The sequence below is a fragment of the Nelumbo lutea genome, chromosome 2 (assembly GCF_056320005.1).
Source record: "Nelumbo lutea isolate HS-2025 chromosome 2, American lotus-T2T, whole genome shotgun sequence".
Classification (NCBI taxonomy): Eukaryota; Viridiplantae; Streptophyta; class Magnoliopsida; order Proteales; family Nelumbonaceae; genus Nelumbo; species Nelumbo lutea.
Genome location: NC_142685.1, coordinates 54,493,264 through 54,520,751, shown reverse-complemented (window position 1 = coordinate 54,520,751; position 27,488 = coordinate 54,493,264). Strand labels below are relative to the sequence as shown.

At 39.1% G+C, this 27,488-nt stretch overlaps 1 protein-coding gene across 1 annotated transcript in view; it reads left to right on the top strand.

Annotated features, from left to right (window-relative positions):
• The first annotated feature begins 6,049 nt into the window (after positions 1-6,049).
• LOC148870785 (sodium-dependent phosphate transport protein 1, chloroplastic-like) overlaps positions 6,050-27,488 on the top strand; it is a 39,887-nt gene continuing 18,448 nt past the window's right edge. The window contains exons 1-6 of the mRNA XM_088973798.1: positions 6,050-6,575; positions 8,445-8,552; positions 9,987-10,142; positions 10,238-10,453; positions 16,605-16,814; positions 21,382-21,519. Coding sequence (XP_088829924.1) covers positions 6,144-6,575; positions 8,445-8,552; positions 9,987-10,142; positions 10,238-10,453; positions 16,605-16,814; positions 21,382-21,519 — 1,260 coding nt within the window. The 5' untranslated portion in view covers positions 6,050-6,143. The remainder of the gene's footprint in view (positions 6,576-8,444; positions 8,553-9,986; positions 10,143-10,237; positions 10,454-16,604; positions 16,815-21,381; positions 21,520-27,488) is intronic.

Genomic DNA, 27,488 nt, shown 5'->3' with positions numbered 1-27,488 from the left:
CCCTTAAATTGGACACTTAATGAGACTCGTGTTAGTTTAAAATGTTCACAGGCAGTGGGTTGGTCTGGGGAGACCTATCCTGATAAGGCTAACACTGGTGTGCCGCCAAGTGTTGGGGTGGCTTGTCTCAGCTACCAGGGTGAGACTCAAAGGACATGCAGTGTAGGATTACTTGAAACCTTGAACCGGACCATATTTCTATTGCCCTGGACCTTGGTGATGAGTGGGCAAAACTGAAAAATTACACCTGACCCCTAGACTCGATTAGGATACTACACTAGGTGGCGGATTGGGCTGTCTTTGATATGCCAATTAGTGAGATCCTTAGAAGGGGTCAAAACCTAGGTATGTTGGGATGGTTCATGAACCCATCTGAGTGGGTGATCATAGTGACAGGATCAGTCCCTTTGTCAGACAAAGGTAATGATCGGGGATGCACTCTCTCTGATGGAAATCAAAACTGTCGGCAGTCGATTTCAACCGTTGAAATTTTGTTTTGCAAAATATATTTATAATGATATAATATATATGTATGGTTTCAAATCGTTTGCAAAAAGGTTTTAATCCCCAGGGTCCATCCAAGAGAAAAGTGCAGCACTGTGCCTAGCAGTCGAGGGAGAGGTCCTCTCTTGTCGGGCAGTGTTTTGGATCATTATGGGCTGAGAGGTTAAGTGTAAGGCCATTTAGGGTTATACCTGATAGGCTAATCTTGCATCTGCCCACAGTCCATGGGTTCTTATAAGATGGTTTGGCCCAGAGACCACTTAGTGTAAGTGTTGGACCCATAGAGTCCATGTGATGGGCTCAAGGGGTTCACTGGGCTTTCTAGTGAATTCGGCTAGGCCTTGTAGCAAAGGCTGGGCCGAACCCATGTGGCTGATGTGTAGATTAATTCTTGGGTCCCACGCCATACAAAGAAGCCCAACTAGACAACAGTTTGGAAACCTATTGAGCAGTTGATGCATATTGGGCCTAAAGCCCATTTCGAACTAGGTTGATTTGATCAGTCACTTAAAGGGGTGGATCTGAGGTTAGGTCAGGCAAAAAAAGATTGAGTCTTAACCCTATCCGCTCATGGAGACCAAATTCAAATTAGGATTTGAATCCGGTAACCTCCTGATAAGACCAGGAGTGGGCTGATCTAATCTGCAGATAAGATTAAGAAGACTCCTTATCCAAATACATATTTGGATTAGGATAATTCCTAATGAGATTAGGAAGTTTCTTAATCACTAAGAAAAGAGGAGAAAACCCTAATTTCGAATTACAAGAATTCGAACCCTAAGGGTATTCGTAGAACACACTGCATCTTGAGATAGGATCTTAGAGAAAACCCTAGAGAGAAGAAAGTTGTTCGCCACCTTCTGCTCTAGTTTTCTCCTCTAGTTTCAGCCGCCATCTACTGCTAGTTCATTTTCTCAGTGAGGGAAACATCAAGAAAGGTTCTTGATATCAATCTTTGCTGAAATGTTGATCGTGTGTGGTGTTCATTGCTTCCATCGAGTTCTTCAAAAGAACCTGGTTCGTGGGACAAACACTACTGGTTCTACTTCATTATCACTGTGTCATCTTCAGTGGGAGCGGTTCTTGAAAGTTTCTTTGGGCGTGAACACCGACGCTGGGAGATACTATTTCTTCGGATCAGGTATATCCCCTCCCTTCTCTTTTGGTTCAGATCTGGTTTAGTTTTGGTTCAAGTCAGATCCTTGAATACTGTATTCTAAATTTAGGGAATATGATTCCCAGTTGGAAGAAATGTAAGAAATTTTTGAAATTCGCCTACCGATTCCGCACCCTTTTGGCGTCCATACGATGGATCTTACCATTCTTTCAGTGGTATCAGAGCCAGGTTCGAATCTTGAATCAAATAAAATCATATCTGAACCTGCGCAAATGGGCAGAAGGTGTTTTACCCGAATTTGCGCAGATTGAATTTTATTTCTAAAAAATTGTTTCCAGATGTGGGGCGATTGATCTGAAATTAATTTTATAAATCTGAAATTGATTTAGAACTATTCTTTATTTATTTCTTGATTTATTGGATTGTTCGTACATGGAGATCGAAGTGCAGTTTCAGTGCAGAATGTCTACGCATTCTTTTAGCAATATTATATTCATTCGGTCTGTAATTAATTTTTTTTCTTTCTAGACTGAATGTATAGGATTCAATCAAGTTGTAAGCAATTAATAGAAATTAGGTTTTATGTTTTTTATTTCTTGACTGAAGTTGGCGGCGGTGCTGGAGATTCACAGATATCACTATCACAATCGCGTTTTTGTAGTTTATGAAACTGCAACCTTATGTTCTAATCTTTGTTTTGCAAGTGGATTTAGTACGAACAACCCCTTGTCTGATTTATGATTGTCTGTAATCAGATTTGTTAATTTTAGATCTTTCTTGAAATTGATTCTTGAATTGAAAATTAGTTTCAGATCATTTCGAACCAGATTGGACCAAAACTGTTTGGACCGAATCTAGGGTTCGAAGAAGATTGTTTTCTGTCATTATTTTCTCCCACTTCTAGGTCTGAAACTAATGTTTAATTGTGAGAATCAATTCGGCTGAACCTGTAAAGCCCTGTTTTAAAGAGTTAAAACTGCACAAGCCCACTTTTGTATGGAAGCTATATGGGCCGAACTGCTAATCGCTATTCAGCCCATATACCTAGATAATGTTAATTGTTAATATTATGGACTTTTTAAATGGACTTATTAATGGGCTTTACAGCAAGTGATTGATTGGATCAATTCTTCCATTGCATGTGATGTATGGATGTATGATGTGTTGCGACCATGAGCCATAAGCACTTGGCCCATGATGATGCGATAGTGGCTCTTGCGCACACCATGGCCGAATGCACATCATTGCCATGGTGTCCCTTACGATCATTGGATGACCCCTCCCTTCATGATGGGCCCCACAATCCTAAAAAGGGATGCATGTGGAAACCCTAGCCGATTTGGGCCACTAGAAATCTGACTTTAAGAAAGTCAATGGGAGCCACTTTGGTTTAACCTAAATTAACTAGGGCGTAATTTTTGTTCCCTCTAGCAATATGAGTGCATGTGATAGGGAGATTCATGTGATGAACTCTCAAAAGGCCTTCCGTCATTAGCACGACGATGGGTCCTTTAGTAATGAGGAAACACACCATAAAATTGGGCTATCCATTTGTTGCTGGATCTGTCAGAGTGTTTCATAAGATGATAGGGGCGCCATAGACCGATGTGGGAGGGGTTTCACCAGAAAACGGGAACTCTCTCACGGTACCTTGGCGTAACTTGAATATGAAAGGTGAGCACTCACTAGACAGAAAAAGTTTACCCTAAAATGGCTATGAATCTTGTTAGACAGAGGCCAAAGGGAAAACTCATACAATGAATGGATGTGATCCTTTATAGAAAGGTGGTGGGGTTTATGCAGCTGAAATAGTTGGCTTCATGCACCCTATGTGATTTCCCACATTTCCAAAGACACTTCGTCGTCTCCGTCACTAAGATGGGAGGGAAATCTTAGAGATGAATAAATGGAAATGGAACATAGATTAAAAGTCATATTTATGTAGGTTACTTGAATCAAACTACGGTTGTAGACTAACGTTTTTCTATTTTACCAGAAAATGGCAAACGATCAATTTGCAAAGCTTCTCGGTGATAATAAGCTTAAGGGCCCAAACTATGCCGACTGTTATAGAAACCTTATGCTGGTCCTGACTTTAGAAAAGTTAGATAAGGTGGCAAAGAATCCTGCACCGGAACGTCCGGGAGACAGGGCTTTAGAAGCCCGCAGGAGGGACTACCAAGAGTGGGAGGAGAAAAAATCCCTAGCCCGCTGCTATATCATAGCCTTCCAGATAATTCAGTACAGAGGCAGTTTGATCAGATTGAACTTGCCAAAGACATATTGGATAGTCTAAAGACTATGTACGAAGAGTAGAATCATTCTACTCACCAAAAGGTCCTAAAGAAGTTCATGACCGCATAGATGACCAAGGGGCAGCAAGTTCATGACCATTGTCTCCGGATGATGGGTTACATAAACAAGCTGGAGCCCCTTGGCTCCAGGCTAGATCTGGTCACATAGATAGATACCATTCTTAACTCCTTGCCTCCGTCCTTCAATCCGTTTATCATGAATTTTAACATGAACAAGCTAAACGTCAGCTTGCAAGAGCTTAGCAATATGTTGCAACGAGCGAAGAACTAATTAAGAAGGATGAGCCGATAGCCATGCTTGTTGAAGCTAACAAATCTGGCAAGAAGAGGAGGGCAAAGAGAAAGCCCCAGAAAAAGGCCACCAAATCTAAGAAACAAAAGAAAGACAAGGCATCCGATGCCTGTCACTTCTGCAAGCAGGCCGACCACTGGAAGCGGAACTATTCCGCCTACTTGGAATCTAAGAAAGGTAATCTCGAAATTTGTGTCGTAGAAACTAATCTGTTAGTTACTTCTGTGTCCTGGTGTGTTGACTTTGGGGCTTCAACTCATGCGTGTAATTAACTGTAGGGGTTCAAAGTAAGCAGAAGGCTGAGTGAAGGGGAAGTGACACTTTACTTGGGGACTTCTGCAAGTGTTGCAGCTACAACGATATGAATCGTAGAATTAATCTTTAGAGAATGAATTCTTGTACTTAAGGTTTACTGCTTGCTGCCTGATGCAACCTCCTCCCTTATTCAGGTTAGGGGCAGACCAGAAAAGGAAGTAATTAGATTTCATTTGAGCACTCATCATTTAGCAATGGATATACTAAGTTGAACAAATGACAGAATAAGATTCATATAACCAACCCCATATAGTATATGAGACAAGGCTTAGATGATGATGGCCCATGGATTCGAGCTTAGTTTTGTTGAGACCAGGCCTGGGCATTTTATATTATATAAAATATAACATAATTTTATACATATAATATTATATGTTACATTTTTTAAAATGTTTATATTTGATATATATAGTCATAACACTAGAAATCCAGCCCAGCCTGGTCTGGGCTATAGCCCATGGCAAAAGGTGATAAGCTCAGTTCGGTTCAAAATATCGTTAGTAAACATTGCAAGTTTGTAACTTTGTTATTACTTACAATGGAGCACGGTCATTTGGCATCCTCCAATAGATGGTATTAATCCACTGTAGGTTTTTCAAGGGCTAGGGGTGTCACTTGGATTGGATTTGGTTCAATCCTGTCCAGTCCCATGAGAGTTCATTACAAATGGATCAGGTCCAATCCAATCCAATTAATATTTTGGGTCATTTTGGACCAGTACAATTCAATATTTAGACCGTTCAATCTAAACCTGGTCCATTGACACTTATTTTCTTATTTTCTATTAATGAATCAGATATTGGCTCAAATTAAATTTAATAAATTATAATAGTATTATGAAAAATAAATTTAAGACAATTAAATTTATGATATAAAAAATATTTTAGATTAAGAAATATGAGAATTTTTTCACTTTCTTGTATTAATATATATATGATCGAGTGGGTTCAGTTTTGGTCGATTTACAAATGACCAAACCAAGATTGACATAACTTGGTCATGTTGAAAAATTATTAAACCAGAACTGATAAAAAATAATAGAAAACCGAATAACTTGAATCGACTTCGATGGAAATAGTTATTAAGAAGTTAAAATAGAAAACAATTATATATTCTTATATATTTTTATTATTTAACTTTTGATTAAAAAAAGCTCGTGCATCGAACGAATCCCCGCTATAAAAAAAGACTGAAATCTAAGTCCAAACCTAAGCCGAGTACCCATATAAAATTACGGACTGGGTCGGTCCGGATTCGAGTTGAGTCCGCCCAGTTGCAGACCCAGAATTATCGCTGTGTGTGTCCGTTACTTCTACGGTTCTACCAAGTACCAACTAGTAAGATTCTACTAACGATTAACGAAAGAAGCCACACAAGTTATCGCAATCTTCGTGTTCCTAAGATATAATCTTGTTCCAACATCCGACACGTGTCAAAGGGGTGACCAGTGCCCGTAAATATCACTCCCTCACTCCAGATCCATGAAACCAACCAATTGAAGCCTGAGCTTTTAAATTCTCTCTTCAAAACAAAAATAAAAAAAATAACAAAAATTATTCTCACTCTCATCAGAGTACCAAAACGTTTGGCGCTCTACGCCATGAACGCAGGAGCCTTTCTCCTCTCGTCTGCTCCCGACTTTTCATCCTTGCAGACTCGCAAGAATTCCAGTGTTCGTACGACTTCTGGGAAGACTGCCTGCTCACATTTGAAAACTGAATTCCACGTTCGATTTCTTTCTCTCAAACATCACCATGGCTTTCGTGTTTCCTGGAGAAACTCCCGTGCATTGGAAGGATCTGGTCGGAAAGACGTTGGTAGAGTCTTGGCTGATGTCAAATCGGAGCCCTACGACGTTGCCGACTCGGCGCCGGAGTCGGTTAAGTTTCCGGATGGTTTCAGCCAGGTTGTTATAGCTGAGGACAGTTTAGAGTCTTTAGACGAGGGGCTTCCTTGGTTGGAGCAGTTTCCCAAGCGTTGGGTCATTGTAATTCTATGTTTCTCTGCTTTCCTGCTTTGCAATATGGACAGAGTAAGCTTCTCTTTATTCCCTCCATTACTCTGCTTGTGAGGACTAGGACTGTTTTTTAATTGTATAGAAATGAACATTTGATGCTTGATGCAAGCTTGTTATACGGAGATTGCGCCATTTAATTATCGTGTTGAAGTTACAATTTGTTGGTACTTTGAGTGTTTGCCTGCTTGGACCTTTCTTTCTTCATTCCAGTGTACAGTCCCTTTTGTTAATGTTTTTCGAAACTAAAACTGACTGTATGTCAGGTATTTTGAATTGTGGAAGACTTTGATTACGTTGGGAGTGTTCTTCCATTTTTTTTTGGTTCTGAGAGGTTAAGTTATATATTTAATTATTCAAGATATTGTGGTTGTCTTTCGATGTTGTTTGGGATTATCTACTGATTTTGTTTAACCGTATCAATTTGATGGTGAATTTTCTAAGCGTTGGAGTGGATCACCTAAAGGCTGAAAGGAGTTTGTTCAAGTTAAACGATGAAAAGATGATGCATTTGCATAATTTCTTATATTATAATATTGCTACTCCTTCTACTCTGACTTCTCTTAATACTGACATGATTAAATTTGGTTAGACTGAAAGGTAAAATTTTATTGTTGGGTTCGACTATGATACTGGAAAAACTTAACCAATCAACCGGTATCATAGAAGTAGTAGTCAATCAGGTGGTATTCATCAAAATTTAAGGGGAAGGCGGGGTTGATTGGTCAAAGCTCTTCCCTTATCATGTCTTTCTGGCATCATAGATTTACTCTTTATTGTTTCAATTGCTAGGTAGCAATTTGCGAATTATTTTATGATTTTATTTCTATTCTGATTACTAAATAGCAAGTAATTATTAAAATTATTGCAAAACGTCTAAAATTAGGACCTTCTTGCTACCTTAAATGTACAAAGAACGATCAGAAAATCTTCACTTTAGGGAATGATTAGTTGTTTTAATATTTTTTGAACATATTGAACTGGTATTTTATGTTTTCCTTGTTCTATCCCTCTCTTTATTTCCATTGCATTAACTCCAGTCATCCTTTCTGCTATTTCTTGGGCTTTGTGGAAAGAAATGAATAAGAGGGTGTCTGATGGAAGTAGCTTGAGGTGTGAAGACATTATTCATTAGACTAGTGGGTAGAATTATCTCTTGGGTTTTGAGGAGTTTGGATTAGTGTCTTTTTGTGTAATAGGATAGGTTTGGTTAAGTTAAGGGTTGGGCTCAATATGTCAGGTATCATGTTTTTTGGTATGGTTTTGGGGTCTTTGTATACAGTTATACACCCCCTTACTGTATGTAAGCCATCTCTGTCAGTGGTGATGGTGTGTTTTGTACTCTGATCTATTTATCTAATAAAATCTACCTTTTTTCTTAAAAAAAAAAAATGTAGTTATGCATGTTTTCACAAGCTTTAATGATCCGGACCAGTTCAGCTCAGTTTTCTTCCTGTCAATTGATTTGACTATGCTCAAAATGGAATAATGCAGAGATTATAATTTATGACAGAGAAAAGTTGATGGATGAAACTTTTGTTCCTTTGAATATAGTACTTTAGCTTTTCAACATTTAATTAGATGCTTCTAGTGGTAGGAAGTTTATGGTATTGTAGATTTTCTTGTGACATAAAGGTCAAACATTTGTTCATATAAATTTTATTGTTCTTTCATGCAATGAGTTACTCCTGTCAGTACATGTTGTTTATGAGGTTGTTCCTTATCGGGTACTTTACCTGACCTCTTAATTTATTTCTATAGGAAGATGAGATGTAATTAATTGTTTGGAAAATCTGGAGAAATTGTTAATTTGATTTTAGAAGCATTTCCTTTGTTTTATGTTCATCTATAACTTCTGAAAGAACAGTAATAGTTTTTTTTGGGTAGGTCAATATGAGCATTGCCATCCTTCCCATGTCAGCAGAGTTCAATTGGAACCCAACAACTGTTGGCTTGATACAGTCTTCATTTTTCTGGGGTTACCTTCTCACACAGGTTGGCTACTGTTATAAGAACAAATATTCTTTGTTAAAATATTGAGATTATTTTCCTTTAAACCATATACTTTGAAGTGGTTTTCTGATTTCTGATGTTAATATGATGCACAAATTCCTGACAAAAGGGAAAAAAGAGAAGAATTAACCTTCTTTGGTTGGGTGATGACTTCAAAACTTAATGTAGTGCATGCAGACAACCATACTCTGTCTCTCACCAAGTTTGGGTAATTGTACACAAAATTACATCTAGAAGTATATGACATGTTTCCAGAGTGATCTTTGTAACTGTGATATAAAATTGAGATTACAATAGTCAAGTTCCTTCCAGTGAAATTATTAAACAGAAAGAATGAATTTTTAAGTTGTTATGGTGGCTAAAAGATAAAAGTCTAAGCTTATTTTCTATGGCTTCTTTTGTGCCAAGAGAATTTGGATGCATGTTATATTGGGTAGAAAATTGCTCCCTTGCCATTTTGGGTTTTATTATCTAGAGCTTGGGTTGTAAATAGCATTTATTTGTTTTTGGGTATTGGAGGTATTGAGCGTGTCATTATAGAGTTCTGCATCTCTTTATTCTCTTATTGGAGAAATATATATTTTTTCATTTGTGAGTAGACACTACTTTTTTTAGCATATTTAGTTCTTAGTTAAGAACAAGATGAGGAGATTCCTTGGGCCTATCTGATGAACAGGTTGGATCATCTACAAGAATCATCCATGTGGTTAAAATAGGTGGGTTCATGTAAGGGAGTTCCCTACTTGGCCCAATCAGGACAACTTTTTCCTTGTGTTAATGAACAAATTGGCGCCTATATATGATTTTTTTCATAGCACTCTTTGGGAAGTGTCCTTTTATCATAGTTTTTCTAATAAGGCTTTAGGCTTGCAGAACTTTCATAGTTTTATCATGTCATATTAGATGCCAACGGTTGCACATTTGGTTGGTTTTTATGTATTATTTTTTGTCTCCTTTTGGACTCACTTTTTATTGATGCCATTGCATACCCACCCTTTTCTTTTGTCATCTAAATTCAAACTAATGGGAAAGCATTTGAGAAGAAAAATATTTTATTTATTTATTTCCTGAAAAGGGGAAAGAATGATGTGATACAATTTGCATCATATTTGTATCTCCTAGAAGTTTAGTAATCGTTTTCAGATGTCATTATAAATGTCTTTTTGCCACTGCATGCTAAGCCATATATGATCCAAACTTGCTTGCTATCTCTAGAATTCAACACCTTCCTCCTAACTGTGAGCAGAAGGAAATCCTCTCCATTTGCGTTATGGTTCTGTTTGAAATTAGTGTATGTATTCCAGTAGATATGGTTTCTGCTTATCTTCAAAGTACATTGATTTAGTTTTTCATTGCTTATTCAATTGAGATTAGGTGTTTCAGTATTTCTTGTAACTGCTAAGTTTATGTCAATAGATTGCTGGAGGTATATGGGCAGATACAGTTGGTGGGAAACGTGTATTGGGATTTGGAGTGGTTTGGTGGTCTATTGCAACAGCTCTCACACCTATTGCTGCAAAGATTGGGTTGCCTTTCTTACTTGTTGTGCGTGTTTTCATGGGGATTGGTGAGGTTAGATCCTTTCTATTTCCTATTGTTTAAATGCTTTTTGATGGGAGAATTTGTGTTGGATTTCTGTTTAATTGTAAGTTAGAATCCTTTTTCAGGGTGTTGCAATGCCTGCCATGAATAATATTCTGTCAAAGTGGATTCCTGTATCTGAAAGAAGTAGATCTTTAGCATTGGTGTACAGTGGGATGTATCTTGGATCAGTAACTGGCTTGGCTTTTTCCCCATTATTAATTCATAAATTTGGCTGGCCATCAGTCTTTTACTCCTTTGGTTCTCTTGGGACTGTTTGGTTTGCAGTATGGCTGAACAAGGTAAATTAAATTTGTTCTAGGAATCGTATTTGTTCTGTTTGTTCTCTTTAGCTAAGTTTCTGCAGCTACTTTGTTAGAAATTCCTACCTTATAAAAGAACATTATCTTTATAATATTTTTAGGGTCTGAGTTGCAGTTTTCATTACAAGTGCTAGTTATCTTTTATCTGGTCCATTACCATAAAAAAAGACCACTATATTTATTGAGTCATGGGAGCTACATTTAATGAGGATATAGAGTCATTGAAAGTGATGATCTTGAAGGCTAAAATTTTGAGTTTTTTCCCAGTATTTGGTAGTTAAGAGTGTAGGTGTGCCATCTTTGCATATGGATGGCCTCCTCGTTTTCTATCTCCTTCAGGCAGTATTGGCAAGATCAGGGGTTGACTTCTAAAATTACTTAAACCTCTAATTTTTGTGGAACACTGTGCATTTTACCCATCTCGTACTTAAACCTCTAATATTGTCAGATTTGCTTCTTTTTTGAGTGATCGGAGTTGCTCTATGTTCTACCTTGGCTTTTCCCTTTAGTCTTCTCTCTTCTCTTTCCTCTTTGTTGTATTCCTTACTGTGTAAGGGACCATTAAAGCCATCTGAAGCTAAACCAACCCTTGCCTGCAGAATTTTCCACACTACATGGTTAGTAAGATATATTTTGGAAAACATCTACCATAAAGTTTTCTTCCACTGGCGCATGCAGAGTCTAGATGTGATTCAGACCAATAAAAAATAGTAAAACATTTCAGATTATAGCAAAAGAGGAAGAGAAGAAGAAGAAGACAACAAGAAGAAAAAGGAAGGATGGAGAAGAAGGGAGAAATAACAAGGTCCATTAAGAAAACATAAAAAAAGAATTAAAGGCCCATAAATAAAAAGGTCCATTAAGAACAAATAACAAGAAATAACTAATCAATAAGATCATAATGGGCTAGAGCCCATTTGGCCCAGTCTCTCTACACTCCCCCTCAAGCTGAGCATAGATATCAATCATGCCCAACTTGCTTATATAGTGAACTAGCTTTTCTTTAGGAACACCTTTTGTCAAAACACCAACCAACCATTATTCAGAAGCAATAAATGGCAGACAGACTTTCCCTGAAGCAACTCTCTCTCATATAAAGTGCTTGTCAACTTCTATGTGTCTAGTTCTATCATGCTGAACAGGATTATGTGCAATGTTGATAGCAGCCTGGTTGTCACAATATAACATCATTGGCTTCTCATAGTCTATACCCAATTCTTCTAAAATTGATCTCAACCACAAAATTTTTGAAAATTTATGTGCCATTGCCCTGTACTCTGCTTTAGCAGAGGATCTACCCACTACAGACTACTTCTCCATGATACAATGCTCCCTACCACCATAGCAGGTCCACCTGAAGTGGACCTCCTATCATCAATACATCCAACCCAGTCAGCATCAGTGTATGCTTCCAGCTTCATGTGTCTATGCTTAGAAAACAAGATACCATTCCCTAGAGTCCCTTTTAGATAGCATAGGACCCTCTCAGCAATTGCTAAATGTGTATTTCTAGGAGAATGCATGAACTAACTAATTACACTAACTGCATAGGAAATATCTGGTTGAGTTATGCAAAGATATAATTACTTCCCAACCAGTCTCTGGAACACTTCCCTATCAGTTAACAGTTCACCATCAGTAGTCGATAGCTTATGATTTAGGTCTATAGGAGTGAAAGCTGGTGGAGCACCCAGTTTACTAGTCTCTGCAAGAAGATCAAGAACATACTTATGTTGAGATTTGAGAAATGAAGATACGATCCTTAGATCTGCCAACTTCAATTCCCAAGAAATATCTGAGTTTACCCAAGTCTTTAATCTCAAACTCAATGTTAAGAAATCTTTTGAGATGAATAACTTCCTAAGTATCATTACTAGTAACCACAATATCATCAACATAGACAATCCGAAGGGTCATTGAGAAATCTCTCCTCTTAACAAACAGGGTATGATTTGATTGAGTCTGTGTGTACCCAAAAGTAACAAGGGTAGCCTGAAATCTGTCAAACCAGGCTCTAGGAGATTGCTTAAGGCCATAAAGGGACTTCTTCAATTTATAGACCTTCCTTTGCATCTCCTTCCCATATACCCCTGGAGGTAAAGACATATAGACCTCTTCATGTAGGTCCTCATTCAAGAAAGCATTTTTAATATCGAATTGATGAAGTGGCCAATCAAAAGTAGCAGGTAAAGATATCAAAGCTCGAACTGAAGTCATTTTGACCATTGGGGCAAAAGTTTCCAGGTAATCAATACCATACAGCTGAGTGTATCCTTTAGCAACCAAATGGGCCTTAAATCTTTCAATAGTATCATTCGAATGATACTTAATAGTGAACACCCACTTACAGCCAATCGGTTCCTTTCCCTCAGGCAAATCCACAATTTCCTAGGTATTGTTCTTATGCAAAGCATCTAATTCAGTCATCATAGCATCCCTCTTTTATGGTTTGGATAAGGCTTCTGGGACAGATTTGGGAGTCACATGTGTGGAAACAAAGGCAAGAAAGGAATAGTAGGAAGGGGAAAGAAGGCTGTAGGACAGGTGTTTGGAAATGCAATGAGTTGTACATTTTCGTTTGCCTTTGCGAAGAGCAATAGGGAGATCAAGGTTAGGGAAGGTATCAGAAGTGGTAAAAGAGGGCTGACCTGTTACCTCAATAGTGATGGGAGGTGCAAGAGGCTCATCTGAAGGTGTGGAAACAACTTGCACATCCTTGAGTCTTTGTCTCTGGTACCACCTTTGGACAATAGGATGGGAAGAAAATGTGGGAGGATGAGCAGGAGGAGGGGGAGCACAAACATGAGAAGAAGACCTAGTAAAAGACTCGATGGGAGGAGACTCAATAGAAGACTCAGTGGGAATTAGAAGAGGGACAGATGGTGACATCACAAACAACTCCTCTGAATGCTCCCCCTCAGGAGAAGTACTAAAGAAGGGAACAGACTCAGCAAATGTGACATCTCTGGAAACAAAGCGAGTGCCATGAACCGGATCAAAACAGCAATACCCCTTTTGTGGGGAGGCATATCCCAAGAAGACACACTTGTGTTCTTTAGGCTCAAACTTATGCCTCTGATGACTATGAACATGAACATAACATGTGCACCCAAACACTCAGAGAGGAAGAGAGAAGAGATCCTCATTTGGAAATAGGAGGCTAAAGGGGGTTTTAAAACCCAGAACTTGGGAAGGCATCCTGTTTATCAAGTATGTAGTTGTAAGGACAACATCCTCCCAAAACTTAATAGGAACATGAGAAGCAAAAAGGAGGCTCCTCGCAATCTCAACCACATGTGGGTTCTTCCTTTCCGCAACTCCATTTTGTTGTGGAGTGTAGGAACAAGAAGTCTGATGAATAACTCTAAAGGTATCAAAGTAGGAGGAAAGGCTCTTCTCAAAATATTCCTTTGCATTATCATTTCGGAATATTTTGATTCGAGTATTAAATTGGGTAAGAATAAGTTCATAAATTTTTGTACAATATTTGGCACTTCATCCCGGGATCTCATAAGGTAAATCCAGGTGTAATGAGAGAAAACATCAATGAAAAGGATGAAATACTTGTAACCCCCTATAGCAGATAAATGATATGGCCCCTACACTTTAGAATGCACAATATGGAAAGGAGAAACTGATCTTTTATTACTCACTGAAAAAGATTGTCTACAATGTTTTGCAAGTTCACATGACTCACAATGAAGACTCGATAGGGATATTCTCTTAAACATTTCTGGAAACAAATGACTCAAAGCTAAAAAAGACAAATGACCAAATCTCAAATGACATATCACGACTCTATTAACTAACTTTGATGAGATAGACTCCAAGGCTACTCCACTAGGTGGTTCAGGACTTTGATTAGAGATATCTAACAAATATATTCCATTCACCTCATGGCCACTCCCAATTGTCCTCTGAGTTTTCAGGTCCTAAAAAACACAATGAGTAGGAAAGAAGGTTATGCTGCAATTCATCGATTTTGTTAAGCTACTAACAGATAAAAGGTCAATGCCAAGTTTAGGAACATGAATGACAAATGACAAAACAAGGGAGTTAGAGGCTCTAATGTTCCCTTTGCTAGAAATGGGAGCAAGAGACCCATCAAACCATATGCTGGCCATATGGTTTGATGCGCCAGAATCTATAATCCAAGAAATTCTAGGATTACCTGAGGCTGTAGCATGATTTGCAAAAGCACGAATACCCGAATGGGCAAACGCGGATGAAGAGGTGTTGCCTGAGGAGGAAGCTGCAATTGTAGTCTCCAAGTGATTAATTAACCTCCCATCTCTCTCAAATTCTGCCTTCACTGCTGCCAACTGCTCCACATCAGATTTTTCTTCATCTTTAGATGTTGTAGCAACATTTGCATTCTTGGTCTTTCTAGACTGACCACCTTTCTTAAAGTTGTTGTTGTTGTTCCGAAACCTCTCTGGAAGAATATCTAGGTGAAGTTTCCAACAAGTATCCTTAGTATGTTTTGATTTTTTGCAATATTCACATATCACCTCTTTCTTCTTAGTTGGTCCCTTTGGTTTTATTCCAGCATGTGCAAAATATTCTGAAGGTGGTGGACCCTGTAAATGTACCTGCCGCTTGTTGTCTTCACTGCTCACCATAGAATATGCCTGAGCAAGTGTTGTTTCATCATTGGCCAGAATATTCTACCTCATAATATCAAATTCAGGGTTAAGTCCTGTAAGAAACTCAAACACCCTGTTTCTTTCCACAAATTTCCTGAATGTCTCTACATTCCTTGGTGCTTTCCCATACAACTGCTTCCATAACATCAATCTTCTGCCATAGTGACGTCAACATTGAGTAGTAGACAACTACACTCTTCTCCCCCTGTTTCATATTTTACACATCATTCTTCAGTTTGTAGGCCCTTGCAACATTCAATTTCTGAGAATATGTTTTTGTAACACTATCCAAAATCTCCTTAGTTGGAGTCATCCAAAGATAATGTTGACTTATGTGGGGCTGCATAGAATTTTCCAACCATCCAATAACTGTGTAGTTATCTTGCATCCATTTCTCATATGTAGGATTAGTCTCTTCCAATTTCACCTTACTGCCCGTGAGAAACCCTAGTTTACCTCTATTACAAACTTGAACTGCTTCATCTCACTTCTGGATTGCTCCATTGATCAAACGAAAGTAAAAAAACAATGTTTTCAAACTTTATAGACCTAACTGAGGTCAGTCCAACATTAAAAATCCCAAAACTAGGGTTTCACTGTACCTGGCCTCTGGGGAGAAAGAGAGAAGAAGTAGTCGCTCCAACTAGAGCTTCCCAAACCTCTACCAACTGCAACCACCCACTTTTGGAGATCAAAAGGAACCCTCCAAGCCTTGAGCGCCACACCCAAACTGTCTCTTTAACCTGTAATTGGAAACTCTCTTGTTGGCTAGGGTTTTGGGCAAAAGATCAACAACCCCACTTTCTTGGCAATCTACAGCCAGATTCTGACTCTCCAAACCCTCTACCAACTAGGCATATAATCAGCAACTTACCTCTCCATACACCTTTCGATTAGAAGTGTATGGGAAAAGAAAAGAAAAAAATAAAAGAGAAGGAAGACCTGCTCTGATACCAAGATGTGATTCAGATCAATAAAAAATAATAAAATATTTCAGATTATAACAAAAGAGGAAGAGAAGAAGAAGAAGACAACAAGAAGAAAAAGGAAGAATGGAGAAGAAGGGAGAAAGGAGTTAAATAATCTCCTCTTTCTCCACTCTAATCTTTTATTAATCTTACCAAGATTACATGAATTACAAGTCTGCCCTTAAGTGGGCGTCCACCTCACCAGCATACTTAGAAAACATAAGAAAGAATTAAAGGCCCATTAAGAGCAAATAACAAGAAAGAACTAATCAATAAGATCATAATGGGCTAGGGCCCATTCGGCCCAGTCTCTCTACAAGTTTATCATAACAGATAGTCATGATGATCGAGTAGCCTTTATAAATTGCTATTCAATATCAAAGATAACAAATTTTTCCATGTGTTTTTTTTTTTGTTCTTTTTTGTTTTATTTTATTTTATCTTATTTATATTTTACCTTGGATATTTCATATTGAGATTGTAGAATCGCTCATCTTTTGGTTACTGACACCATAGGCACATAGCTCACCAGCTGAAGATCCTCAACTTCGCCCTGAAGAAAGGAAGCTTATTGCTAGTACCAGTATTACCAGGGAACCTGTAAAAGAAATACCATGGAGACTAATATTATCAAAGGCACCTGTTTGGGCCTTAATAGTATCTCACTTTTGCCACAACTGGGGGACATTCATTCTTTTGACATGGATGCCAACATACTACAACCAGGTAATTATTTCTGCATTATCAGTTGTGTAATATAATTTTGTCCTAATGAAAACTAATTTCATGTCTGCAATATCGGTATTCCTTAAAGAAATGCAGGTAGTTGTTACTACATCTGAGTGATTTGATTATATGTGATGGTGACCAGTCCAAGCATTATAATACCTGTTCTCTCAAGAAGGCCAACAAACAGGTTCTGATTTGGCATGGGAAGACTCTTGGGACTTGGACTGAGATGGTCAGGGGTAGTTTCGTCATTTTAACTAGTCCTGTGTGGGCTTGGGCTATAACATCTTGTTCTTCTAGTTTAGTATGGCTTGTCTTTCAATTTTCAGTTTATTTGCATTAGTAGATAGAAAATTATTGTGTTTCATGATGCACAAGACAAGGAGTAGCATTTTTGTAATTATAGTGAACAGTATTCCAGGCCACACAAGTCACTCTATAAATAGATGTATCATCTTCCTTTTGAAGCTAATGAATGAATGAATGAAGATTTCTTTAGAGCCCTTTTTCTATATGGAGTGATTCCTACAAACCCTAGAGTGATTCTAGGACCACTTGGAGTGATTCCTTGGGATTTCTCTCTTTTCTCTTTCTCTACCCCTTCTCCCCCCCCTCTCTCTCTCTCTCTCTCTTCTTGTCTTGTGTTAATTTGTCCCAGCCTTACTGCATCAGTTTTGGTACCAAAGCATCAGGTTTCAAATGTCTCATTACCATGGTAGAAACATGAGAGGAAGATTAAGTGAACAAGCTAAAGAAGAATTGTTGCTTGCACTTATTAATCGAGTGGACACCCTAGAAGCTCAAGTCAAAGTGTTGTGGAAGAACAAGAAGAGAAAAACAGCACTAGTGTTCCACATGGAGGAGCTGAAGCAGAGGGTTCTAACACCAATGACCCTGCTGGTCCACATGTGAACCACCCACTAAGGACTGCCATCAAGCCCTTAAGGTCTTGAACTCTACAAATTCAAGGTACTCTAGAGTTTAAATGATTTATATGATGAATTGGAGGATTCTAAGACTAATATAGATGACTATCAGGATGATATTACTAGTAAAGTGAAGGTAGAAGTTCCTAGTTTTAGAGGTGATATCAATCCACGAGTTTTCTCCAATTGGTTGGCAGAACTAGAGGAGTACATTGATTGGTTCGATATGTCAGATGAGAGACGGGTTAGATTTGCTAAACTTAAACTTGTAGACCATGCAAAATTATGGTGGAGTGTGGAGAATAGATTACAGAATATGGGTAACATCCTATCACCCATTGGAAGATATGAAGCATTACTTGGAGGAGAAATATTTGCCTACAGGGGCGGAGTCAGGAATTTTTTATGAGGGGGGCCAAAACTTATGGATGGGCCATGGGGGGGGCAACCATTGGGTGAGAAGTGAGGGGAGAAAGGAAACTTACATGGAAAAATGTATTCAGTGTGCAGATTTCTGGACCATAGGGGGGGGGGCATGGCAACCTGGGTCCCCCCTAGCTCCGCCCCTGTTTGCCTAATGACTTTCAAGATGCTCTTCATGATGAGATGATGACATTGAGGCAAGGCAACTTATGTGTGTCTCAGTACATGAAGAAGTTTGATGAGCTTACTATTAGATGCCGGTCTATAGAAAGTGAGGAGCAAAATTAGCTCGATTTCAGAATGGTTTAAGGGCTGATATTCAAAGGGAAATGATGACTGCACGAGTTTATGATGTAGATGATGCTTTTCAAATGGCTCTTAAAATAGAGAAGAGCTTAAAGCAAGTGAATGGTAGGAGGTTTGGCATTCAATCTGGGGAGGCAGCAATATGTAAGTGTTTAGATGAGGGCTGAGCCACTAGACCTACATCTCATAATGCTGTTCTAGTAAGGTCTAATGGTTCCAAGTATGAAGGAGTTGATAACAAGGGGAAGAATATCATGATTGGTGCTAATAAAAGGGGAACAACAGAAAATACTTCTCTCTATTGTGGTGGAAAGGGCCACTATGCATTTCAATGCCCTAATAAAAGTCTACACATAGGGAGTGAGAAGGAAGGACAAGTGGAAGATGATGAAGGAGGCCTTGATGAAGAGGAGTACAATAGATCTGAACATGAAGAAGAAGATGACAGCAATCTTGTTGGAGTTGTTAGACACATTTTAGCATCCTCTAAAGAAGAAAATAGGGAAGATTGGCTTTGTACAACGATCTTCCTCGCTTTTGTCAAGAGCGGAGAGAAGCTTTGCAAGCTAATAATTGATGGTGGTGGCAGCATGAATGTGGTTTCTACAACAATTGTTGAAAGGCTCAATCTAGTTGCACAATCTCATCCTCAACCATACAAGATTGCTTGGTTAAACAAGATGACACTTCAGGTAAAACTGTAAAACAAAGAGCTCTTTAGAGACGTACTATTGTTTCTGATCGTGATGCTAAGTTTATGAGTTACTTTTGGAAGACACTTTGGAAACTCCTCAATACAAAGCTGAAGTTCTCATCTTCTTTCCATCCTCAAACTAATGGCCAAACTGAGGTAGTTAATAGGAGCCTCGGTGATTTGCTACGTTGCTTAGTTGGTGACCATACTTCCAGGTGGGATCTCATCCTACCTATGGCTGACTTTGCTTACAACAGTTTAGTTAACAGGCCAACTAGAAGAATTCCCTTTGAGATAGTTACTGGAATTCAGCCTAAGAGGCCTATTGATTTAGTGTCTTTGCCACAAGAAGCCAGGACTAGCATAGAGGCTGAAGGCTTTGCTCGCCACATGAGAGAAATCCATGATGAAGTTAGGCGCAAGATTGCTGTTAGCAATGATGCATACAAAGCCAAAGCTGATTTACATAGGCACCTAGCTGATTTTTGGGAGGGTGATAGTGTTATGGTGCATATATGCCCTGAATGCTTTCCTAAGGGCTTTTGTAAGAAGCTTCACTCCAAGAGTGCAGGTTCCTATAAGATCACTAAGAAAATCAGTTCTAATGCTTATGTCCTAGAGTTTCCAAGTGAAATGGCAATTAGCCCAATCTTCAATGTTGAAGACCTAATTGCATATCATGGCCATAGTGATTGTCCCACAGTTCCATTGCCTAAGTTGCCTTTGGTTCCATTTATTGATGTGCTTGAAGACATCCTTGATGAGAAGTTGATTTCTACAGCAAGTGGGTGTTATCAAAAGTTTCTTGTAAAGTGGAAGAATCTACCCCTTTCAGAATGTTCATGGATTACAGCTGAAGACTTGTATCATCTTAATCAAGAACTTTATGAGCAATATCATGCCTTTAACTCGCCAGGGTCGAGTTCTTTTAAGCCGAGGAGAGATGATGGGGATCAGTCTAGGCATTATAAGACCTATTCTTGCAAGAAGGCCAACAAACAGGTTCTGATTTGGCATGGGGAAGACTCTTGGGACATGGACTGAACTGATCAGGGGTAGTTTCGTCATTTTAACTAGTCCTGTGTGGGTCTGGGCTATAACATCTTGTTCCTCTAGTTTAGTAGGGCTTGTCTTTCAATTTTCAGTTTATTTGCATTAGTAGATAGAAAGTTTGTGTTCCTTGATGCACAAGACAAGATAGGGAGTGGCATTTTTGTAATTATAGTGAACAGTATTCCGGGCCACACAAGTCACTCTATAAATAGATGTATCCTCTTCCTTTTGAAGCTAATGAATGAATGAACAAAGATTTTTTTAGATCATTTTTTCTGTATGGAGTGATTCCTACAAACCCTAGAGTGATTCTAGGACCCCTTGGAGTGATTCCTTGGGATTTCTCTCTTTTCTCTTTCTCTACCCCTTCTCCTCTCTCTCTCTCTCTCTTCTGTCTTGTGTTAGTTTGTTCCAGCCCTACTGCATCAATATGTGCCTGAAACCCAATAGCACAACACCTTTTCCTTTCATAGAGGTTAGATTACACCTTTGTATCAGAAGAGAGAACATGGATCGGACAGCAAATCTCATGACTGAAAAACTTTTTGGTTTTTACTTAGTAAAGCATGGAAATAATGTAGGAAATAACTGAACAGGTCACAGGTGGGTGCTGTCATAGAAGAAATGGAACAAGAGAAGAAAAAAAGTTGAGATTTGTGTTGCATGATCCTAATAAAATATGATGCTTAATCCAGAGGTTATCTTTATAGACATCCCTTGTATGCTGCAGACCGGTTAAGAGAGATCAAACATTTTGCAAAATGTGTTTAAATAAGTGGGAGAGTGGAGCAGCAAGGCTGCCAATATGTGTAATTGTTTTATCTTTTGCATATCTTCTGATTGATGATTTCTTCTTTTCACAAGAATATGAAAATTAATGGGTTTCTTGTCTCTTTCTCGTCTTTAATTTAATATTTGTAACTAGAGAGTTCTTTGTGTATGAGGTCAGATTTACCTGTACTGACTTTGAAACTTTGAAACATGAGATGCTAAAACTTGATGTTGCTGTTTGCTACTATTTGATATTCATGGTCTTCCATACCTTTCCTAAAGGTATTCTGTAGATATCATTATTGCAATTGCAGGACTTCAAAAGTTTTATGTTAATATGCACTTAGTCAAGAATGAATGTGCTTTTCATTTAAAATTGATTCTCCTCTAGGTCTTGAAGTTCAACCTCACAGAATCAGGGCTTTTCTGCGTTTTACCCTGGTTTACAATGGCAGTTTCTGCAAATATTGGAGGGTGGATTGCAGACACACTAGTGAGTAGAGGATTATCTGTTACCATGGTTCGCAAGGTATTTGTTATACTATTCTTAATGTTATGTAATAGAAAGTTCATTTGTATTAATAAATAAATTGTTCTGAGCAAAATGCTGTGTTCAAGTTTTACTTGAACATTTTGATAGAGATTTAAAATATAATAGAAATCTTTCTATAGTTTTTGGTGCATTTGATCTTGAACTTGTCAATCCATAGTCATAGTATTTGTTAGTGTTAATGAAATTTGATATTCAAAATCTACCACCATTTCATAGAGCTGCTTTAAATTGAAAACAACAAAGAAGATGTAGAGATGCTTCTGTAGTGGCTAGTTTCCAAGTAATTCACCCCATCAAGCTTAACTGTTGTATTCTGAAAAGTATACTGTTTGTCATACTTCCATCCCTTAACCTACCTTCTCCATTAACTTCCAGATTGTTGGAGGGAAGATTTAAATTACAAGAATTTGAACTCCCTCCCTTTGGTTTTGTCTTTGTCTTTATTTGGCTTTTGTTTTTTGCAACCTCTTGAGAGCATGTGAAGACCTCTTGTCCTACATTGCTTGGGAAAAGAGGTGGACTTGAGTATATTACCAGACTTGCTATCTATATGGGTAGGGACCGATAGGAGGAAATACACTATACATCATTCACATGCTTGTAGGGGGGTTGGGGGTGCTTTTCACTCACGTGTGCACCGGGCCGGGTCGGGGTATGCGTACACATGCACGCACCATACCATATTGCTTTTGTCTTTGACCATTTGGTTTCTTAACTGGTTTGATCGTTTGAATTTGATTTTTATTTTTAAAATGTTTCTTTTTGTGCCTCTTTGTTTCTGGCTGTGTGTTTCTTTGAACCGGTACCTTGCACACTGTTCTGGAGAGACATCTTTCTGAAAGGACACCTCTGTGTCCATTCGGGTGATTGAGAACACTCTATAAATAGAGTGTTCATCAACCCAGTGACACAGAACAGAACACACACAATCACAGTCCTCTGCCCTTTGTATTTCTCTGAGCATCTTCCATTGGTGATTTGCGGAGGTCTGGTAAACGAGTGCATGACTACCAGAAGCCTGTGGGCTGTTTCATCTTGGAAACCGATTTGTAATCACCTGGATGCACTATAGGGGAAAATGCGATTTTAAGGAGAGTGACCAAGTGACAAGACTCAGCTCATTTGAGTCTGCAATCCTCAGTTTCTTGTCAACTTTCAGTATCGGTTCTGCAACACCGCTGCACTCCGGGTTCGGAAAGTGTTGAACGATAAGTTCCATTATTCCTTATAATTGCTATTTTTACAACATAGATTCACTTTCTCCATACTGCTCACAATCCTTGACTTCACAAATCAGACTAAAGAGAAGGAAATCAAGCTACAAGACACCAACAGCCAACTCAATTCAACACTTACCTACGCAGAACTGAGCCCCCAAAAGCAGCAAAACAATTAAGTTCAGCCCTCTAGAGGACATATAGACCTCTCTAACAGCAGATGATCTTCTTCTAATAGGGAAAAGATCAAGAACAGATCCGAAAAACACTGATCTGTTACAGATTATCTGTAATTGCAAAATCAGTTCCAGATTATCTTCCTTAGTAAACCCTAGAATCAATCTTGGAGAAAAGAGTGGTCATGCAGCCACTCCTTCCAGAGGTCTCCAAAATATTCCTGACTTCAATCAATCTCAAGAACAGGGTAAAATCTGCCCAGAAAACGCTGAGCACCACCTTCGATCAAAGGTTTAAGTCCAAAACCAAGATTTCACCCCTTTCTCTGATTCCTCCTGGTTTCTGGGCAATCTCCAAAACAAAGGTTCTGGGAAGCAACTATAAGACTCCAAAAACCTCCAAGAATCAGGCCTTAATTAATAGAAGACTCCAGTATTTAATCTTTCTCATACAGTTAGCTGGATCAGGTACACATAAGATCTAAAAGATGGTTGGACCCTGCTCTGATACCAACCTGTCAAGCAGTTACCCAGTAATCCTTTATTTCAGATCAAAAGAACAAAAGGAAGAAAAACTCAGAAGATCTTAGAAACAAGATTAATAGAGAAGTAGAGGAAGAGAACAGAAAAGGGAATTAGAAAAGGGGAGCAGAAAGAACAAAAATTTGTATTTATATTAAGATCTTAAAAAGATGGTATGACCAAAATACCCTGCATTGCTATACATCATTGTAAAGACATAATAACAGCAGTATATCAAGTTATCAACAATAAAAGAACAAACAGAATAAAAGTTAACCTACTGCATCTCTACAAAGGAAAAAATTTTGGTTTCTCTAGTGGATCTCTTTAGACAGCCCTGGCTTGCAAATATATTCTCGTTTGATTAAGGTCATGATTTCAAGACTTTTAGTTACTTTCCGAGTTGGGTGTAAATATCAATTACTCACCTTTTTCTTTCTCACATCCTACTGGAGTCTGAGTTGGCTGCTATACAACTTTAGGAGATATTTCTTTTACTGCTATACATTCCATTTCTAGATTCTCTATCCACATTTGAAGTCTATCAGATCTTTAGCTTTTGTTTCTGTTAGAATGTTAGAGTGATGTTCAGCTGATAAGAGTTCTTATTAGCCCATTCTTATGTTTAACTTATCTTGTAACTGGGCTTGTGTTAATGGGCCTAATCCTGTTTAATGATTTAAGTCATCTGGGTGTCCCATCACTAATCAGGGGCATCCCAGTAATTTCTTGTACCTTGTACTATATTCATCTATAAATAAAGGACTGGTCGACTGGATAGTACAGTTCGACATTCTCTTCAGTTCTGTGGTTCTCTTCTCTTCCTTGCTACTTTGAGTATAGCTCTTCAGATTACATGGTATCAGAGCATTAGCTCCTTCCTGGTTTTAGCAGGCGCACTCTTTTCTCTTGCTGTCTTTTCATCTTCTCTCTTCCTTTTCTGGGTTGCTGCAGTGAAGACCTAGGAGTGTAAGAGAGTAAAGCAAGTTCGAACCTAGGGTTTCTCTTAGTTGTAGGACTCAAGGGAAGTAAGACCCAGAAGTAGATGTCCTACTAGATTATCTCCAGCAAATAGTAGCTATTGGGCTACTAAGAGAGGTCTGTATAGGACAGACCTAGTTGAGGACTGATTTCAGCAGTCCTAGCACTAGCCGAAAGGGGGAGAGCTTCCTCTACAGTTGCAGCTTCGTGCTCCAGCAAGACTTGCGCAGAACAAGTGGTAAAGACTTAGCCTTCTCTATAGTTGCAGCTTCGTGCCCCAACAAGACTTGGGCAGAACTGTGGTAACTTCAGTCACAAATTCTCTTCAGGTCGGTTATCAGTCCTACCTTGTGAACTTCAGTTACTGCACTGTACAGTTACTTCAGGTTGCAGAACAAGCCCTAACTGAAGTAACTTCAGTTACTAGCACTGTGAACTGGTTCAGTTACTTCGACCAGTCCTAAACAGCACTGCACAGTACCCGAACTGTGAACACTTCTACCAGCACTGTGAACATTGTGACCACTTCGGCCAGTCCTAAACAGAACCACCTACAGCACTGTGAACAACTCTTGGACTGAAGTCAGGATGTCCTCACTATCCGGTGAAGTTTCCTCTAGAGATAACAGACCTGTTACAATGTCCTCAAACCTGGAAAACCCTAATCTGCATAGCTTGCAGATTACAAGTGTGCTGCTAGATGAGTATAACTTCAGAGAGTGGTCTGTCTCAGCAATGCTGTTCATTACCTCTCGTGAGCTCACAGGCTATTTGGATGGAGACAAGAAACAACCAGAAATTGGCAGTCCTGAATACACCATGTGGCGCAAGGAAAATGCCACAGTCATGTCTTGGTTGCTGGCCTCTATGACTCCTAGGGTGGCCAGAACTGTTCATCACTTCCCCACAGCTGCTAAAATTTGGGAGAAAGTATCTAAGACATATGGCCAGAAAAAGAACAATGCTAGAATCTATAGGCTGAACCAAGACATTGCAGCCCTAAGGCAAGGAGACATGTCCGTGGCAACCTACTTTGCAACACTGGAAGGCCTCTGGGAAGAGCTTGACCACCATTTGATTTTGGATTGGGAAAATGCTAATGATAAGGGGAGGCATGATAAGCAGATTGAGGAGGGCAGAGCCTTCAAGTTTCTGGTGGGTCTTGACCCTGTATATGAAGGTATAAGGTCACAGATTCTAGGGAGAGATGAATTACCTGAGCTTCACCATGTCTACTACCTGGTGAGGAATGAAGAAGTAAGCAGAAAGGAGATGCAAGTTGACTCCCAGACACAGTCAACAGAACTACCTGGAGAACATTCAGCCTTAGTCTCCACTAAGGGAATAGATTTTCAGACAAGAAGTCCCTCAAGTGTACACATTGTGGTGGTGAGAAACACACAAAGGAGAAATGTTGGGTCCTGTACCCTCATCTGAAGCCAGCTGCTCTGAGAAAGGACAAAAGGCAACATAAGGGCCACACAACAAGTGGGAATCTTGCCACCAACAACAGTAGTGACAACTCACAGAGTATTCAGACAGTGTCATCTTCCATCACAAGGCAGGCTGCCGACTCCTCTGGACCAAGTATTTTGGGCTTCACAACTAGTGAGGTAGAGGTTCTCAGTCGGGCATTAGCCCGTCTGAAGAACAATTCTTTAGCTTCCACCTCTCTTGCCAAATCAGGTACAACCTCTGCATTTAGTGCATCTAGTTCCATTAATTCTACCTCTTGGGTGATTGATTCCGGAGCCACTGACCATATGACACATATGTCCTCCTTATTCTCCACATATCATTTGTTGTCTGGCCAGGATAAGATGAGAGTAGCTGATGGGTCCCTCTCCACCATCTCTGGAAAGGGGGTGGTTGACCTAAGCAAGGATCTCTCTCTTAAATCAGTCCTACATGTTCCTAGTCTTACCTCAAATCTATTGTCTGTTTCAAAGCTTACAAAAAACTTGAACTGCAGTATAACTTTCATTCCTTCTCATTGTGTCTTCCAGGACAGATTGACGAGGAGAACGATTGGGAGTGGTCATGAGTATGGGGGCCTCTACTATTTTGATGAAGATGTCAGCTCAGCCTTGCAAGCTTCTACTACTAGTCCGGAAAGTGTGGAGTCAATAGTTAGGCTGCACTTGTGGCATGCTAGGCTAGGTCATTTGTCCTTTTCTTCCTTAGCAATGTTGTTTCCCGAATTATGTAAGTGCATTTCGAGTCAGAGTTTAATTTGTGATGTGTGTCAAATGTCAAAACAATGTAGATCAATGTATCCAATTTCTAGTAATGAAATTCAAGCCCCTTTTGATTTGGTTCATTCTGATGTTTGGGGTCCTTCACCCATTGTTTCCATTGATGGCTTCCGTTACTTTATCAGTTTTATTGACCATTATTCTCGGTGCACTTGGATTTATCTGTTGAAAGGACGTGAAGAAGTTCCCCGGATAACTATGATGTTTTGCAAGATGGTTGAAACACAATTTGATAAAAAGATCAAGCAATTCCGTTCAGACAATGCAGCTGAATACTTTGAAAGATCCCTGAACTCATTCATGGAAGATGCAGGCATGTTACATCAATCATCATGTGCTTACACCCCTCAGCAAAATGGGGTTGCTGAGCGCAAGAACAGACATCTATTGGAGACAGCTCGAGCCCTTCTTTTCCAGCACAATGTGCCCAAGCAATATTGGTCTCAAGCTGTTCTCACTGCATCATACCTGATAAATCGGATGGCATCTAAGGTACTGGGTATGAAGACCCCTTTCTCTGTTTTGTGTCCCACTCTTCCAGAATTTCCTCTTCCCCCGCGGGTTTTTGGTTGTACATGCTTCATACATGTGAAAGATCCAAAGAAGACCAAGCTGGATCCTAAGGCTACAAAGGGAATATTTTTGGGGTACTCTCCTACGCAGAAGGGGTATAAATGTTATGATCCTGTCTCCAAGAAAAAATATGTCACTAGGGATGTAGTCTTTTTTGAGTCTCAACCCTATTTCCGGTCTTCTCAGAATCCTCTTCAGGGGGAGAGTAGTGGGTTGGAAGA